This window comes from Etheostoma cragini, chromosome 9 (assembly GCF_013103735.1).
Source record: "Etheostoma cragini isolate CJK2018 chromosome 9, CSU_Ecrag_1.0, whole genome shotgun sequence".
In the NCBI taxonomy this organism is placed as follows: domain Eukaryota; kingdom Metazoa; phylum Chordata; class Actinopteri; order Perciformes; family Percidae; genus Etheostoma; species Etheostoma cragini.
This window is the reverse complement of record NC_048415.1, coordinates 6,328,019-6,345,812: the sequence shown is the minus strand read 5'-3', so window position 1 is coordinate 6,345,812 and position 17,794 is coordinate 6,328,019. Positions and strand designations below refer to the sequence as shown.

At 38.8% G+C, this 17,794-nt stretch overlaps 1 protein-coding gene across 4 annotated transcripts in view; it reads right to left on the bottom strand.

The window, feature by feature from the left end:
• lrp8 (low density lipoprotein receptor-related protein 8, apolipoprotein e receptor) overlaps positions 1-17,794 on the bottom strand; it is a 176,839-nt gene that overhangs the window by 28,276 nt on the left and 130,769 nt on the right. For all 4 annotated transcript variants that reach the window (XM_034881051.1, XM_034881052.1, XM_034881053.1 and 1 more), the window contains exons 9-13: positions 16,580-16,705; positions 8,589-8,760; positions 6,451-6,675; positions 5,723-5,841; positions 3,872-4,011 (exon numbers count right to left, since the gene is read on the bottom strand). In XM_034881051.1, coding sequence (XP_034736942.1) covers positions 3,872-4,011; positions 5,723-5,841; positions 6,451-6,675; positions 8,589-8,760; positions 16,580-16,705 — 782 coding nt within the window. The remainder of the gene's footprint in view (positions 1-3,871; positions 4,012-5,722; positions 5,842-6,450; positions 6,676-8,588; positions 8,761-16,579; positions 16,706-17,794) is intronic.

Genomic DNA, 17,794 nt, shown 5'->3' with positions numbered 1-17,794 from the left:
CATCCTTCACAGCGCTGTGAAGGAAGGTCTGGCAAAGCGAGACTAATCCCTGTGTAACTGATGAATGTGTGTCCTTTTCTGGTGTCAGTACCAACCAGCTCTGGTTGACTTAGACAGGCAGCTTCACATTATCTACCGTCTATACAGTCAATATTTTTACTCATAATCTCAATCAGACTTTAACATTGTATCCTTTTGTTGGTTCTGGGTGCCACAGTATGCAATTTTAAATACGACTTTAAAGGCCTACCCAGGATTTTAAACTTTGACATTTTGTGATGAAATCAATAAATTCTGAAATAGAGGAAGTTATTGTACCTTATTGTAGCTCTGTTGAACCACTCGCTTTTATTTAACCTCCTGTGTCTTTTGATTACTCTGTGAACTTATTGTGTAATTAATGACCAAGCTAGCTAACAAGCTACTGAGTTTGCTAACTATTTGTACAAATGTTAGTTTTATTTTCCATCTTGAGTGACTGAACAGGAACTGGTATGCAATGGTGGATAAAATGAGGTTCTGAAAGCTACTTTTACTGACTAGTGTTATCCTAGCTGGACCAGCTAGCGAGCTAACTGTTAGCTTTCCATCTACAGCACTCCACCAAGAAGCCCTGCGAGTAGTCACTACGTTACCAAGTTTCTGGCCCCACCGATTTCATGAGGACGAACGAATGCCACTTTGTCATGTGTCACGCTTTAGTTTATTGTAAACTGTAGTTTTGGTGAGGTCATGTCATTCCCAGCCCAGCTCCACCCGCCTTAAACCTGAGCAGAGCTTGAATCAAATAAGATAAATGAAAACACCTATGTGTTTGTGCTGGGCTTTTGAGACCTGTTTAAATCCAATGGTGCCTCAGCACCATTGTTTTTCTTTCTTGCTGACTGTTTTATATGGATTGCCAAACTCATGTCATCTTCTTCTCTAAGAGTGGGAAAAAGTAATGCAAGTAATGCAAAAATACTAAAGCCAGAGAAAGAGAAAACACTATTCTCTGCATGCCTCTGTAATCTATATTTCCTTAGGGTTTGGATTTGAGGCAGGGGGTGGACACTGACTGTAGGTGTTTGTATGTGTGTGTTCGGTGGTGGTGTGGTTGTCAGACTTTGATACAGGAACCCTGTGTCTTTCCCCTGAAGTATTAAGAAAGTCAGCATTAAAGTTTGAAGATGATATGATCAAGTGGAATAACTTAATATACTAAATGTAAGGGGCTGTGCAGGCCATAACACACTTTAAAACTCAAATTTGTAAAACATCATATCTTTCACGTTCTCAAAAGAGCTATGGGCATGGATAGAAACAGAATGCTTCTATGGTGATTTCAATTGCACAAGGTTTTACATAGATCCCATAAATGTTATTTGTGATCTTCCAATTTAACCTTATTGAGAGGAAAAATGGTAAATGTTACTTTCTGAACATTTCTTATACTCTATGGAAAGATAACGAATTATTGTTTTAAGTAGCTATTAATATACCGATTGTTTTCTCAATAAGTCATTTTGGTCTATAACATTTTTGAAAATAAGGAAAAAATGCCTTTTACAGCTAGAGATAATGTATTCATTTGAAAAGTTTAAAAACAATCAAATATCATGTCATACTGTATATGAAAAAAAAAAAAAAAAAAAAACTGGAATCCTCACATTTGAAAAGCCGGAGCCAGAAACTTTGTTTTGCATGTTTGCTTACTATAACGATTAATTCATTATCAAAATAGTTGTTGATTAATTAACTGTTAATCACCAAAGGCATAGTCATTGTGGCAGACAACCAAACCTCATCAAAAATAGCAATTATTTTGTAATCACTGCCAATTTAGTACTACAGAATCAGGAGTTGTCAAAATTGGATTTATTGATCCATTATTATGGTTATCATCACCCTCTGCACCATTATATGTATCTGGTGTAAAGTATGGCATGTCACAAAACTGGGCTAAACTGAGCCGAATAAGCATTTTGCGTTTTTGTGTTGTCCTGCAGGGTCCCGAAGACCCGTCCTGTATTCAATGGTATTTTTCTGGTACCGTGGCCTCTGCCTTCGGGTCCAGGGACCCATTCTGCACTTGAAACGCGTATCCCAATAGCCTCATCTCGTCCTTTGGGTCCCGAGACCCATCCTGCACTCAGACATGTTAAATAAACTAAACAAGTACCTTGACACGAAGGGCAATAGAAGGGTTAACATAGACTCAGACCCTGAGTCAAAAATGCTGCCTTGAGGCTCATTTCCCAGATAACACACAGACTAAATTAAATGGACAAAAAAGGTTCAGTGTTTCAGTTCACAACTTTAACCAGGCAAGTCCGAAGAAACAAACTTCCCATTATCGTGTCTGTAGGGACCAAGACAATCTGCTGCACCACTGAAGGATTTTTAATTTGGTCTGTATCATAACCAGAACAGAAGAGCTGAGGGATATTAAAGCTATTAATTGTTTTTACACATTACGCATCCAAGCACACATGTAGGCACACTCAGCTGGACATGATGGATGTCCCCTCTTCCCTTTACTTCTCATCATCGCAGCGTGTGCAGCAAAGAGAGGGATGATCACATTTTGCCTCCCTCTTTCTGGCCTTCATCCTTGCTCTGATCTGCTCTCCTCTGCTTCTCTTTCCACCTTCCACATCATCTATACTTGAGGGGCTCTAAAAGACTCACTCCTGCCTTAATAAATACACCCAAATTAGTTTCATCGATTGTTGTACTCTCCTGTGACTACACTGCTCAGTCCTCATTCCTTCTCTGGGTTTATCTTGCTACTATACTTTAAAACATCTCCATCTCACATTTCTTCTCAGTCAAGCTCTCTGACAACTCTAGTTTAAAAAATAACAGCTAAAACTCATGTCTAGTGCTTAAAGGGTAACTGCCGTTTTTTTTCAACCTGGACACCATTTTCCTATGTTTTAGTGTCTAAGTGCCTGATGGTAACAATAATCTATGACATTGGTCCAGTATTAAGTGAGAAAGCTACAGTCAGCAGCGGCGAAACAAGCGGCAAAACAAGACTGATGGGAACAACAAGATTGTTGTTCCCATCAGTCACTTAGACACAAAAAAACATAGGAAAATAGGGTCCAGGTTGGAAAAAACAAACTGTATTTACCCTTTAAGTTTGTCTTAAAATCAAAAAATACACTGCCAAGATGGGAATCAACAAATAAGATATGTGAAGGCAAAGATAAGTGAAGACAAACCTATTTTTCTGTGTTTATTTACTTTTGGAGGTCAAATAAGGACATAAGCATCTTGATTGCCTTTGAGGTAGAGACCTCCTGCAAACACTTGGAAGTGTGCAGGCAATCCATGCCAGGTATCATTGTGGGAAATTGAAAATAAATATATTGTATTTCAAGTTGAGCATTCCCTTGTTTTCTTTTAATATTGAAATACCACAGTGGGGCTCTAGTATATTTCAAATGCTAAAATGTTTGACTGTGCTTGACTGCTTGTGAAAACCCATAATACCCAAGACTGGATATTTGGCTGCTTAAGAGAACCCTTATTTGTAAAGGCCTTGGCAAGATTGCAAGACTCACTTTTCACAACAACTAATAGCAACATAAAAGCAACAGTTACATTGAAGGGAGGAAACTAAATAATTTGGTGTGCTCTGGAAAATGGGAAATACATAACTAGTAGTAAAAAACTGGATAAAATCTGTGGTTAATGGGATAACAAGTAAAAGCATATTGTTGTAAGTTTTCTTTTTCAAGTATTCTGAGAGATATTTGAATTGAACTGTAGATTTATTGCTATGTTTATAAATGTTGTCATCTTGAATGCACTATGGACCTTCCATTTGCATCCCGATTAAGTCATTGTTTTTATTATTATAATTATTATTATCCTTTCATACCTCAAAAACAGTGAGGGCAAAGGGGTGTCCCAGATGGTGATGGGAGGACAGAAGCACTTTGCGGTTGTCCCCATTCAGATCTACACTGGACAGCAGGTGCAACTTGGAGTCCACCCAGTACAGACGCCTGTTGGACAAGTCTAAGAAGATGGAAGAGGAAGAAAAAGAGAGAGAAAGAGCAAAACCAATGAAGAGAAAAAGGAGATACATGGAGAGAGAGGTAATTTTGTGAGAAAAGGCCTAAGGTGAGAGGTATATAAATGTAATGGCCCAGTAGCCACACCATCAATCTTCTTTGACATGACGGCTGAGGTCCTGCGCTGAGAAAACACAGATGTGATTGTAATATTGCCAGTTGACTTCTTTGTGGCGGAGAATAAATGTGCCCTGGAGCAAATTGACCAGTCTTGCTGGAGTAAGATAAAGGAACACTTTGCTGTTTTACAATTCTATCACCATGTATCGGTCCCCTATGTTGTTTTCTTTAGGACTCCATTTTTGTGCTCTTGCTATGAACAACAAAGAAACGCTGTAGTTGACTTGAAAATTTAGATTTAAAATTTAAAGATTCCATCAAATTTGACAGCAAGGGACATAATCCAAGTATGACTTTGCTTATAACAGGTGTGCATGATAAAGTATTTTTTACACATCTATCATTTCAAATTAAACATTTCTTATCGCCCAAACAGAGCTGTAGAATAATAAGCACAACTTTAATTTAAACTCAGAAGTGGGACAGCCTCAAAAAACAAACACAAAAAAAAATAAATGGTTATTAGTATGGACATTAATTCAGCATCAAAAGGTAATAAAAACTCTTCTCGCTGTGCTTTTTAAAAAACAAATTCCTTTTTTCAATCAGTTGTTAAACCCTTAGGTGAAGGTTGAGCAGAAAACAATTACTTTATCTTGGACAACATTGTCCAAATAAATGAAAAAGTTTTTGTTAGCATACATTCAGGTAGCATTCCAGACTGGGACAATGATGGCAGTTATTTCCCTTTTTATATAACAAGGAAATCTACTTTAAAAAAGCAGGAGTTTGATCACATGCATAGAATGTAATAGGCAAGTCATTGAAAACTGTAAACAAAGGAACTGATTCATCATTTTCATGGCTGAAAGAAAAAGATGAATTTACATTCATACCTTCACCTCTCCTGACTCAGAAAATCTGCTCTAAATGAAATCATGGCAAAGGGAAAATAATCCACCCGTTCTCCCACAGTGGTCTGGCCAGGTCTCTCATTTGCCATAAAAATAATTTGGTTTCATACAAATGTAGTGACACCTCAATTGCACAGAGTGTGACCTTTATTTCTCCTCAGGCAAGGAGAGCTGAGAAAAATTGGTTGGTGCTGCAGAGGGAGTTGAAAGGGATGATGGGACGTATTGACGCCACAGAGCGCCTGGCTTATTCATTTTGAGGCCCGTGTTCGCTGGCTTGATTGATGAGAGCCAGACACAAACTGAGCTTTAACAATAAAAGCTATTCAGGGGTTGCAGCACCCACGGACTGTTTCTTCTCTAAGCTCTTGCTGTTTCTCTTTTGTTTTTATCTGTCTCTCTCTTTGCATTGTATTTCTCTCTCTCTCTCTCTCTCTCTTTCTCTCTCTCTCCAAAACCAATATCAGCATAATAACATGAATATAGTATATATATATATATATATATATATATATATATATATATATATATATATATATATATTTTTTTTTTTTTTTTTCTTTCTTAAAACAGCTCTCAGAGTTGATTGATTTCCCTGTCCCTGTATCATCTTATTGTTTTCTATGCCCTCTTTAGCGAGACTTGCACTTTCAAAGTTTCATGTTTTCTGTCCCTCCTTACCCAGGGTTATTCCATTGGGCCACTCGATGTGTTCAGACACCAGAACTTGTCGGTCCACTCCATTCATCCCAGCCTTCTCGATTTTGGCCTGACCTCCCCAGTCTGACCAGTACATAAACCTGTGGAAAGACACATAAATAAAATAGACATGGATGGCTGCAATTCAGTAAAAAAGATAAAAAGAGCCACTTTTCAGGAGCAGTGAATTTTTATATGTGATATGTCATAGTACATTTTAAAACGTATATGCAACTGAATCTACTGTACTCACACAATGTTACTGTCCGACTGCCAAAATGAATTAGTTTTACTTCTGAAACAGACCTTGAAGGCACTCGAGATAACTACATACTGTGCAAAACTGCTGGTACTGGAGACTTGGGCCACTTTTAAATGTGTATGTCTGTGTGTAAATTTGGCTTAATTTGCATGTTTTTAATGCTAGCAAATAAGAGTCACATTGTATCTCCAAATAATTGTTAAGCTGCCTGACCTTAATAGAACAGTGAAGCACTACAAAGAATGTTGGTATGGTAAGTTAAAAGCCTACTTTTAAACAAAATGTATCTTTTCTATAATAACATTCCCTATTCAGAGATGACAATAATGCCCAAAGGCTTGTCCGGCCACCCTTTCTTTCTCGCTGCCTCTATCCTTCCCTACCTCTCCATCAACTCTTTTGCCATCTTCATATGCTTTGTCCATCTGTCAAAAAAACTCCCACTTACCCTTGGTGTGGATCCACTGCGATGGCCCGTGGCTCGCTCAGCTCAGTGGCTATCAGGACTTTTCGCTTCCTGCCGTCTCCTGTGGCAACGGAGATGCTCTTGTTGCCAGAGTCAGTCCAATAGATGTTCTTGTGGACCCAATCAACTGCCAGGCCCTCGGGGGAGTGGAGCGAGTCGATGAGGGTCACCTGCTGTGAGGAGTCACTGGCCTTGTTGATGTAAGCACTGGTAGGTGGTAGAGAAGAAGTGTGTCAGTCCATGTTGTGGACATTTTTAAAATACCCAAGAAAGAGGCAGGAAAAAGGGAGACATAAGACTTATCCATGTACTTTGCTAGATCAATGCAGGACTCCTTTTCTTGTTAAGAAAGACTTGAGCGTACTACGTGCCTTAGCCACCTAGTTGCTTATGGTGGGGGACAGGTACTCTTCCCTCTAGATAATGCTATGTCTAATAACTGACACCTCTCATCTTCTAAATCTCTCTCCATTTTCCTTCTCCGTCCCATTTGTCTGTCGCATCTCTTGTCCCCATTTCTGCTATTTTTCTTTTCCCTCCTCCCTACATAAAAATTTTCAGACACGGCACATTATTATCTTCACTACATATGGGCTATAAAACAAGACTATACAAGACAACCTTATTAGAAGGTTGGGAAACCCAATGATATGTCACATGTTAGCAAACTGTACCAGAATGAAGACGAGAAATACAGATGGTAGGAGCCGCTTAACTAAACGCTGGTGAGGTAGTTGGAATGAGGTGGAGATGTTGAGATGATGAGTGAGGGACTTGGAAACAGCTTGTGCTGGTTGTGTTATTGTTGCCACAATATCTTCATTCATGGTGGGGAAAGTTAGCCTGCTGCTGTCTTGTGATGGATATTGTAATGCGTTTTTTTGGTATCTCAAGGTTTCTAACACGGATCTAATGCCGGTCTCTCACTCAGAGATCACATTAAAATGAGGGCTGGAGTAGCAAAGTGGACGTGGATGAAATCTGTCAAAATTGGTGCAACAGTGGTCTATTTAGATGTGGGATTAAAAGTATAAAAGATATCACACTGTGTATTTTATCCTGTGTTAAAACATATAGTCTATGATAAGCCTTTTGAATGCAATCATCTTGTAATTTTTTCTTTACACACCCTAGTTTACAAATTATTCTGGACACACTTGTAATTACTTTCAGAGAGTATTAGTACTATTCATTATGTCCTTGTTCTTAGTTACAAATATTCAGATAGACCGAGATGAACAGGTTGGAGGCATGAATAGGGGGCGGACTGGAGTAAGAAATAAGACAGAGACGGATGAGTCCAAGACCACTGAGCAGATTGCATCTTTAATTGGCTGTATTATGATTTGCAACAGACATCTCCATCAGAGGTAGAAGTTAACAAGTCATTGACCCATAGCTTGCTAATCACTATGAATTAGCCTGAGAAACCACATAGTTGCAGTAAGGGTGAAATGAGGATGAATTACCTCTAAATGCACAGCTATTTCTAGTTGGTAAAATGCTCCTTACGATGGTATACTTTTGGATTTATACAAATATCATTTTTTTAAGAGATGACAGGGAGGCAAACACAACCAAGCAGGTTTAACTGTACAAAATGCCCTTGTTTGCTGGCCATGTGTGCTTATTTGCTGCTTTCAAAGTAAAGTTCATCATGAAAAATTAGTTAATTTGTCCTTTCTCTGTCACAAGCCCTTGAGAGTAACAATGAGTTTGTGTGGCAGTATGGATATGTGCGTGCGTGCTTGCGTATGCAGATGAGTAATGGTGGTGATTATTGAGGCAGTGAAATCAGAGACACCATATGGCTCAACTGAGATGATAGAAGTCCTCTCCCACTACCTGCCAGCCATCAGGGTGAGACGCACGGACGCACGCACACACGCACACTAGGCCCCAAGGTGTGCCTGTCTTGCTAGCAGAAGGTGTGACAGGTTGAAGCAGACAAAATGAATATATAGAGGACAAACAGAATGACAGAATGGCTGAAGAACGAGAAATGACCATCATCCAAACCCCTTAAGACCTGATCCTGCAGTACTTCTGTATAGGCTATATTGCTAGTACAAATATCACACAAATCATACGTACTCTATATTTTGTGTGTACATATATACCTGTATATTTTTTGATGATATAGATCACACCAGAACATCTTGTTGGTGGACACGTCTACATCCAGGGCCACTGCGTTCTTCAGCGTGGGAACCACCTGAGTGTATTCACTCTTTAGCAAGTCAATGCGACGGATCTCGTGACGGTTAGTGAACATCAGGTACGGACTCTTTCCTAGTGACAAGGGAAAGGCATTCGTGTTACGATCATGGACAAGCACGTTTCTCCATTTTCTGCCTTTTATTTACACCTTGACATCGGCGAGATTGGACAGATTGGCCACAAATCTCAGGAGCTGTGTGGAGACCCTTGACAGCCATTAACCTACTACTGTAACCCCCAAAACAAATCACATTTATCATCCTCAACACACTCTCTACGAGACATGGGTAATTTGTAATACTATCAATCATGAGTGGGCTACTGTATCTGACAAGGAAACGTCTGCTTATCTTGATAATGGTACATAATTTGTAGCACATATCTCAAACCTGTATTTGAAAGGTGAACCTGCACATGTGCATCTTTGCTAATGTAAATGCAAACCACGCTGTTCCTGAGACAACAAGGTCACATTGACTTCATGCCAATGCTGCTCACTGGCAAGTGCAAGTTGATGTTATTACATGCTGTCATGAGTTACAATCTCAGCAAGACCTGAAAATTGTCAAAGTTGTTGACTTGACAAGTGTCAAAACCTTGGTCCATTTGCAGTGTGCTCCAGTCCTTTTTCCCTTTCACATGAACTTACCTGCACAAAAAGCTGCACATACTGTTATATACAAGATACAAGAGCCAATGGGTTGTGTTGAGTTTTGATTGTTACTCTCAAAATGGAACATAATGTAAGACAGAGGTCTTGTTTTGCATTAGTACTATTTAGGTCCTTTATGCATGCCTTTTTGATTATGTGGACATAAATAAATTATCCAAATAAACCTTTTAAAAGGAAAATATATTCCGCACACAGACTACTTTTTAATGCACAATAATGCTGTTCAATTAATTATTCACACAATTATGCTGTGCAGAAAAGTAACACATACATAATGCCAGGCAGCCCAAACTGGAAGCAAAAGGACACATCCCTTTAAAGAGCATCATTTTTGACTGTGTGTGTGAATGTGTGCCCTGCTGTTGGATGTAATGAAGCGCAATGTGCAGGTGCATAAAGTAGCCTAACAACTAAACATGAAACATTGTTCTATTTTTAGAACAACAGCTTGTCAAAAGTGTGTTCCTGGGTTCTCTTCCTTTAGGTGCGTACACTATGCGCTGTTGGCTGGCACATCGGTTACCTGGGGCACATTTTTCAACAAGGTGAGCTTGAGTCACGCTTTTGACTAATTATCATGCAGTTGACAAGGTCAACTTCATTCATAGTTAACACAGACAAAAACAACTTTTTGGTGCATGGCTGCATATGGTATGGTACCTCACACACAAACTGTGTGTACACTCAAAACTCCATTAAATTACTCCATAACCGTTGTCTGTATGCCTGGTTCCCTTTCTATCTATTTCTCTCATTCACACAATTTTCCATTCATCTCATGTTCATGCTATGTTCCTTCATCTTCACTTCTCTCTCTCCCATCTGTCATGTTACTCTTCACTCCACTGTCCAGTAAAGCAGAAATGCCATGTAACAAGACAAAGTTGGGCAACAATCACACTGATGTACACACACGCGCACGCACACACGCACGCACGCACGCACGCGCAAACACACACACACACACACACACACACACACACACACACACACACACACACACACACACACACACACACACACACACACACACACACACACACACACACACACACACACACACACACACACACACACACAGCAGCCAACCATCCCTCAGAAGGTTTCCTTAGCCCCAGTTTAAATCGGGCTACTGCTCAGGAAAAAAAAAAAAACATTTCTACTACTGTTTGGATCCAATCATTTCCTCTTCCTACTAGGTTTGAAACAATCAGTTTCACTTGCTGAGAGAGAAAGAGAGAGAAAAGGAAAGAGAGGGGGGGAGAGAGAGAGAGAGAGAGAGAGAGAGAGAGAGAGAGAGAGAGAAAGAGAGAGGATGAGACAGTAAGAACATTTTGAAGTATGTACAGTAAGAACAGAAATGGATCTCCTTTTTCATCAATTGGCTTAACTCACTTTTTCAAGACAGTATATGAGTCACTGTTTTTTTTTTCCAGCAATGACACTTAATATGTCATCCAAATGTGCAATATTATCTTTCCTAAATATATCCCGGCAGAGCCACAGCCAGCTTTTCCAAAAAGACCAGGGTCTCCTTAATATATTTTAATCTGTACTGCCTGTTCAGGGCAGCTCTGCCCTGTTAGCCAATTGAGATAATGCAGTGAAAAGATAAATACGTGCTGGGGAAATGCCGTCATTGATTTGATTTGCAGATGTTTATGTTGTGGAGATGCAAAGTACCATAAAGACAGACGGAAAGGTCAGACATAACGATGTGAAATTCTGCAGGATGATGTTGCAGCCAGCGTGATGGTGGTGTGGTTATTAGGATGATGTTATGTCTGGGAGTAGACACACCTGTCTAGGTCAGTTATGCTTGTTAAGAACGTTTTTTTAAGAAAAAGGCCATGCTATGTAATGATGAATAGACACTGCAGCAGGGAGCAGAGATGAACCTTCTGTCAAAAGTCAAAAAGTCATCCTACTTGCAGGCGTTTCTCCTGACAAGACAAGTTAGATAACCCTCCATTATTTCTGGAGTGGATGGCCAGAGTCTCTATTAGAAATGGTTCTTTTATTAATCTGTGAACCAACATTTAAAGTTGTGGACATTGTAGATCGCAGGTCATTGAATGAATAAACTACAAAGAAACTATAGATGATAATTATATTCATGCATATTTGTATTCTGGATTATTATCATTACCTACATTCCTACAAAAGGACGGAATAAAATGTTATGTGCTTGTCTTTTTAAAGCCTAAAACTGCAGGAAAAGCTTTTTGAGATGGGGCTTGACAGTGTTCCACATCATCATGGGTCCCATGGCAAAATCTTTTGACAATGGGGAAATTCGGACCATTGCTTTAAACCCATTGTGAAAAGTGTGTGCTCAAACTGTCAAGTGTGGAAAGAACCGCTCTTGGCGTTGTGATTAAGCCTGCAGTATACTGTAGATGAGAGAAAGAAGGAACAAGAGAAGGAAAAAAAGAGAAAAAAAAAGAAAGCAAGAGTTTGGTCCACACACAGCTTGTAAATTTCTTCTGCATCGTTGTGACAGTGTGTTCTGTTTTTATGAACCAGTTTTTGTGTGTACCTGTAATGTATTCCACAGAGCCACGTCATTCTCGTCCTTATCCTCACTCCTGCCTCAACATTTCATAAACTTTTATTTGACTACCTTAAACGGTCTCCTTTTTTCTACTGTCATTGTAGAAAATACTCTAAATTGTCTGTATGTGGATGTTAGTGGCATTTATTAATATTTCAGTACACCCAATAACAACCCCTAATACCACTTCTACTAAATTTGTAGAAAAGTAACAACAATAACTACTAGTTGTATTTTTCCATTTTTATATAGTTTGAGCCAGTTAGTGAGTGAGTGTTCATTATTTTGCGTGACACTTCAAAACTAGCATGGTAACATGGTTCTTATTTGGTTATTGTCCACATAAGTAAAAATGGTATTATCAATTAGTTGTTGATGCAGCAATTTCAGGTTTAGGTGCAGTATTAACTTATTTTATTTATTTATTTTATATTTACTTTCACAATAATGACAAAATGTAAACATTGACACTGGGAGACATTTTCTCCACAAAATCTTCTAAGTTGACATCTTTTGATGTTTGGCTCTATAGAATTCAATTTTGAATCAACTTTGATCTATATATGACAGACGACTAAACTTTTTGGATCTCAGGCGGGTGGCCATGAGGAAAAATAAATAAATATATTTTTGGGAACCTGAGAGGATCGCAACTCTAACTAAGGCAGAGCTTAAAGTACTCGGGCCTGGTGCCGGATTTCTGGGGTATGACTATTTTATATAATAAATAACTCAAAAAGTCCACATGGGATTTGTTTTTGATGTGCTACCAATCATCAAACTTCCACCTACCAATGAAACGAGTTCTAGCCAATCAGATGCAAAGTAGGGCAGGTACTTGCCGAAAAGCAAGTACCTGCTTGTGTAAAATGTAGATCCAGCTTTAGTTGAGAAAGGAGTTAAAAACAAATGGCCCTGGGCTTGACTAGAGGACAAGAGGAAAAGGGTGGAGGCGGGAAGACTCCGGCTGCAGCGTATGTTCAAGGAAGATACTCACTGTACGGCAGCAGCGGTAAGAAAGAGCTTTCTAGTCATTAGACCCTAGTCACAAAGCTTTGTTCTGTGCACTCTGTCATACGAGAGTGTTACCGGCATCCACGGCTACAGCTGCGCCTTTGCTAACGGACTGTGTTTGTGATAAAAAAATATGTGTGTGCATGTTCACAGCGGAACATGGTTTTTCATTAACAATGGCCGCTGTGTCTAAAGCCCAAACTGCCTTTACAAAGCTGTCTGTTTGGAATCAGCATGGCCGTTATTTAAACATTATGACTTTTATTGAAATTATGACTTTTAATATTGTATAATGTAAGAAGGACTTTAACTTGTAAGAAGGACTAACTTTACCAGTCAAATTAACTTTAAAGAGTGCGTATCAAACCATTCCCCCCAAAAAAAGTTTCAGGCTCAGGATTTTTTTTCACTTTAAGCCCTGCTCTCTCTTTCTCTCACACTCACTATAATAATAACTCAAGTTGACAACTCAGTGAGTGGCATCACACCTATAAAAGGTGTATACACAAAACAATGAATGCAATTAGTGTAGACCAAGGCTTTCTTGAGAGGACTTAATGAACGATGCCATGTGCCAATACAAACACATGCACACACATTCACAAATACCATCTTAGAAGAGGGAAGGCATTATGACTCCATTCTGGGATTTTACTTTTAATTAGCATTGCTAATGTAGCAGTTGCATTTTACTGTGAATTTAATCTGCAGAGGATTAACATGTAATGCACTCTTTGTACATTGGAGAACATACAAAGCAGAGCTTATTTCTTCTCATTCAAGTTTCTGCACAGCCTCAACTTACACACTACTACAAACACAAGTAGAAAATGTTGGGGGGAAAAGCTCTACATGCCATTGGGTGGAAATTGATGATTATATTGTGTTCTTTTGTGTGCCTCTGAGATAGAAGAAATTACAGCCTTAACTTCAATATGTACAAATGATATTTGCACTTGGCATGTGTCACATGTCATCACAGGATGTGACATTCCTCCGGGCCAGTATCTGTGTGAACGTAGACGTGACTTCTGATGTTAATTTGAGTAAAAAGAATTCCAAAGTGTACATGTACTGTATGCAGATGGCCATGCATGTGTGTGATTGGGTGTACATACTCTATATATGTCCAGTAATGAGTTAACAGGCAAATCTGGCTTTATTAAGTCCACATTACATCAGCTTCATGAAGCAAACGTCTCCGCATTTATGGTCCCATCTCTATTTGCTCCTCGGAATAAATAAACCTCAAAAAACAATCTGGTCACATTTTCTGTCTCTGTGTTTGTTCGTTTGTTTGTTTTATTTGGATCCCCATTAGCTTCAGCATACACTAAAAGCTATTCTTCCTGGGGTCCTACAATCTTTCCTTGACAATACTCATAACATTTACATACATACACACAGTGAAAACAATTAATAGAAAAAGACACTACTCCGAAGAGATTAATCTATTTTAAGAAATACAATAACAAAAGCCCCATACCAACTAATTTTATATTTAATATTTAATTCCTTTGAAATAAATATGTCTTAAGTGATTTTTTTAAAGCCATACTGAGAGTTGTGTTTGATAGTCGTTAGGAGAGAGTTCCATTCACACACTGCTCTGTACCTAACTGAACGCTGAATTGACTTAGTTTTCACTTTAGGTAAAATAAAACTCCCTCCTACTGCATGCCTTGATGGATAATGATGTATAGCAGTACTAAAGGATAGTTTTGTGTTTAAAGTAAAAGGTGTTTTGTTTGTTATAATGTTATGTAAAAAAAACATTAGCCAATACACAAATCTATTTTTAACTTTAAGCCATGTGAGTTGTTCATGCATTTTATCAAGATTTGATCTAAACCCACACGAGAGAGCCACACGTGCAGCTTTATTTTGAATCACTTGTAATTGTTTCATATTAATTGCTGAAGTGCTGGACCACACCACTGAACAGTAATCCAGATGTGAAAAAAACAAAGCAGGAAGAAGTTGTTTAATTGTCTGTGGTGTCAAGATGTGTGCACACCTTTTAATAACTGACAAGGTGTTGCCCATTTTAGTTACCAGTTTTTGAACGTGTTTGTCCCAACACAATCTATTGTCAATCATCACACCCAAAAGTTTAGCCTCTTCTCTTTGATCTACAAAAAGTTGCTCTATACTGACGTCAAGTTTTGGTTTGGAACTTAGAGAAAAATTAGTTCCAACCACTAAACTGGTGTTTTTAGATACATTGAGAATCACTTTGTTACTCCTGATCCAGTCCATCATGTATAGGCGCTGTCTCCTTTGGCACGCTATTGTTGATGTTCCACAATCAACAGGGCTGATGCATCGCTGCATTACCTCAATAAACAGAGAGATATTCATACAATGCTTCCATCCATCCATTTCTCCGCTTGCCCATCTTCTATCCCTATGCTCCACTCTAAAAGATGCCTTGGTCTCTGACAAGGACTGTTTGCACTGCCTAACAGTAATAAAGAGTCACACAGAGAGGCATGAAGCAATCAATGGTGTTTTTCATGCCACTTAGCTTAAGAGTTAGGGCCTAGAAAACAGGGCCTCTAAGCTCTCTCATTACCAGACCAGTTCAGCCTATAATGACTCAACCTAAGACTGATGGTGGTAATCACTAGTAACTCTTTTTCTCTCTCTTGTCCCACAATAAAAAAGTTTATTTGCTTTGTAACACAATCAGTTGAATGTTTCATTCCCAATTCAGGTAAAGGGGTTGGTACAGGGACATGATAGTTTTCTGTAGAATTTATAATGTAGATAAAGCACTGATTATAGTCTCTAATTTTCTCTATGTCTGCAGGTACCTCTCTATTCTTTTAAATGGAAAATATGCAGTGTTTTGCATAAACAACAACACTGAAATTCTGCTTTCAGCGTGGCTATATGTAAAATTATATATACATATATAATATCAACTTTTATCATAACATCTCTACACATCAGACAATTTGACAATTTTTCAGCAGGAAACGTTATCTGTGGGTGTTTAAATGGTTGTTGACAGACTGCATCGTTATCGGTAAAGCCAGATGTAACAGTCTGAGAAGGGGGGGAGCTGATTAAAAACACCCAGAATTCCCATGGAGCTTTTCAATAGGTAGTTTTAGGTGCAACCAACAAGCTGTAGTTGCATCTTCATTTCAGGACTTAGGCAGACAATTTACCGGTAACAACCTTGCCTTATGCAGTTTTGAGGACAAGATTTTATTTTCATACACACGAATGCTAGGAGTGTTTACCCAGGCCACCATGGGGTTCAGACCTTGCTTGTATCCCGCAGTGAGTGGCCATGCCCTCTCCCGTAGACTTTTCATTAGTGAGGACTGCAGAAAAAGGTGGCAAATATTTATCTTTGCACAGATTGCTGTGCAAGGCCTGCATACAAAGCAAGCCTCTCGTTTCACAGAGTCCCACAGTGTGAGAATAGTGTGGGATGTGCCTCAGTTGCTAGGGGTGCTGGAATGGGAAAATAATTGGTGTATATATAAAAGCTAGTCTCAACGTGTGATTCCTTTTGAGTACATGTGTGCCCATGTCTGTATTTTTGGGAGAACATCCATCTAATACAGTGTGTCTTTAACTGAACAAATGTGTGTGTGTGTGTGTGTGTGTGTGTGTGTGTGTGTTAAATGGCTCACCCACAGCCTTGCAGGTCTTAGAGGCAGGGTCCATCTCGTAGCCTTCGTAGCACTCACACTTATAATCTCCTTTGTAGTTAATGCAGATCTGACTGCAGGCATCTGGGTTCTCACATTCATCTATGTCTGTGAAGAGAAATATGGCACAGAGACATCAAGATCAAAACACCAAAGAGACACACACACAAAGTCTAAATAGAAGTAAATAGTGAATAAGTGAAGTAACTCCTCGTTGTTGGGACAATCTTTTTTTATTTTTTAAACAAATGTAGACCTCAAATGCAGACTTTGATTCTTTATAATAGAGGATTTATATCTATCTGGCTGAGAGCATCAACAGACAAAACAAGATCTTGTTTGAAATATGTGCATGCTTGTTACTTGTTACCTAACAATGTAAATGTCAGAAACCCAGTATAATTTAATTAGCATTGGTACTATCATTGCTTAAAGGGAATTACAAGTTATTTGTTTAAAAAAAAGATTCTCTATAACCAGTCAGAGAGAGGATCTGGTCTGCTAGACTGGGCTCGTCTTGGTATGAATGAATATTTTGTCAGCAGAATATTTTAAAGGTCCACTGCACAGATATGTAGTCTTCGCTAGTTTGTTTATGACAACAAAGAGACTAAGTGACAAGGTGATACATTTAACCACCTTAAAACCATAAAACAACAGTCCAACATTTTGTGTAATGGCTTGTTTGCCAGCAAACCCACAGCCCGATGAGAACATCGATACCAATTTGATCTCACTAAGCTCAGGATTCAGGATGTGTTTAGTCAAGCTAAGCATCATGATGAGAAGCAGGGGAAAGTGCTTCTCTGGCTCTGCCCACAGTAAGAGAAATCCCTATCAAACTACTTTAAAGCTGTCCTAATAATGCTTTGCATTTTATCTTAGCTTGTTGCTTTAATCTGTTTAAAAGAAGAAATTCTTAAATGTGGCATTGCATTATTATAAACTTTTTTTATTCAAGGGGACATTTGAGCTATTTTCTGAAAAGTACTGTGTCATCATCTCACAAGCAACTCTATGCCACACATATATGAAAATAGCATTACCATCATGGATGGTGATGTGTTGTAAAAACATGCCGTAAGAAGCTAAATAAAACCTCCTTTCTTTCATTCTGAAAGATTGTAGAGTAAATCCACCTAAGAATCAGGATTTGGCAACCAAACTAAATCTACAATTACATCCAGAGGCTGTTGG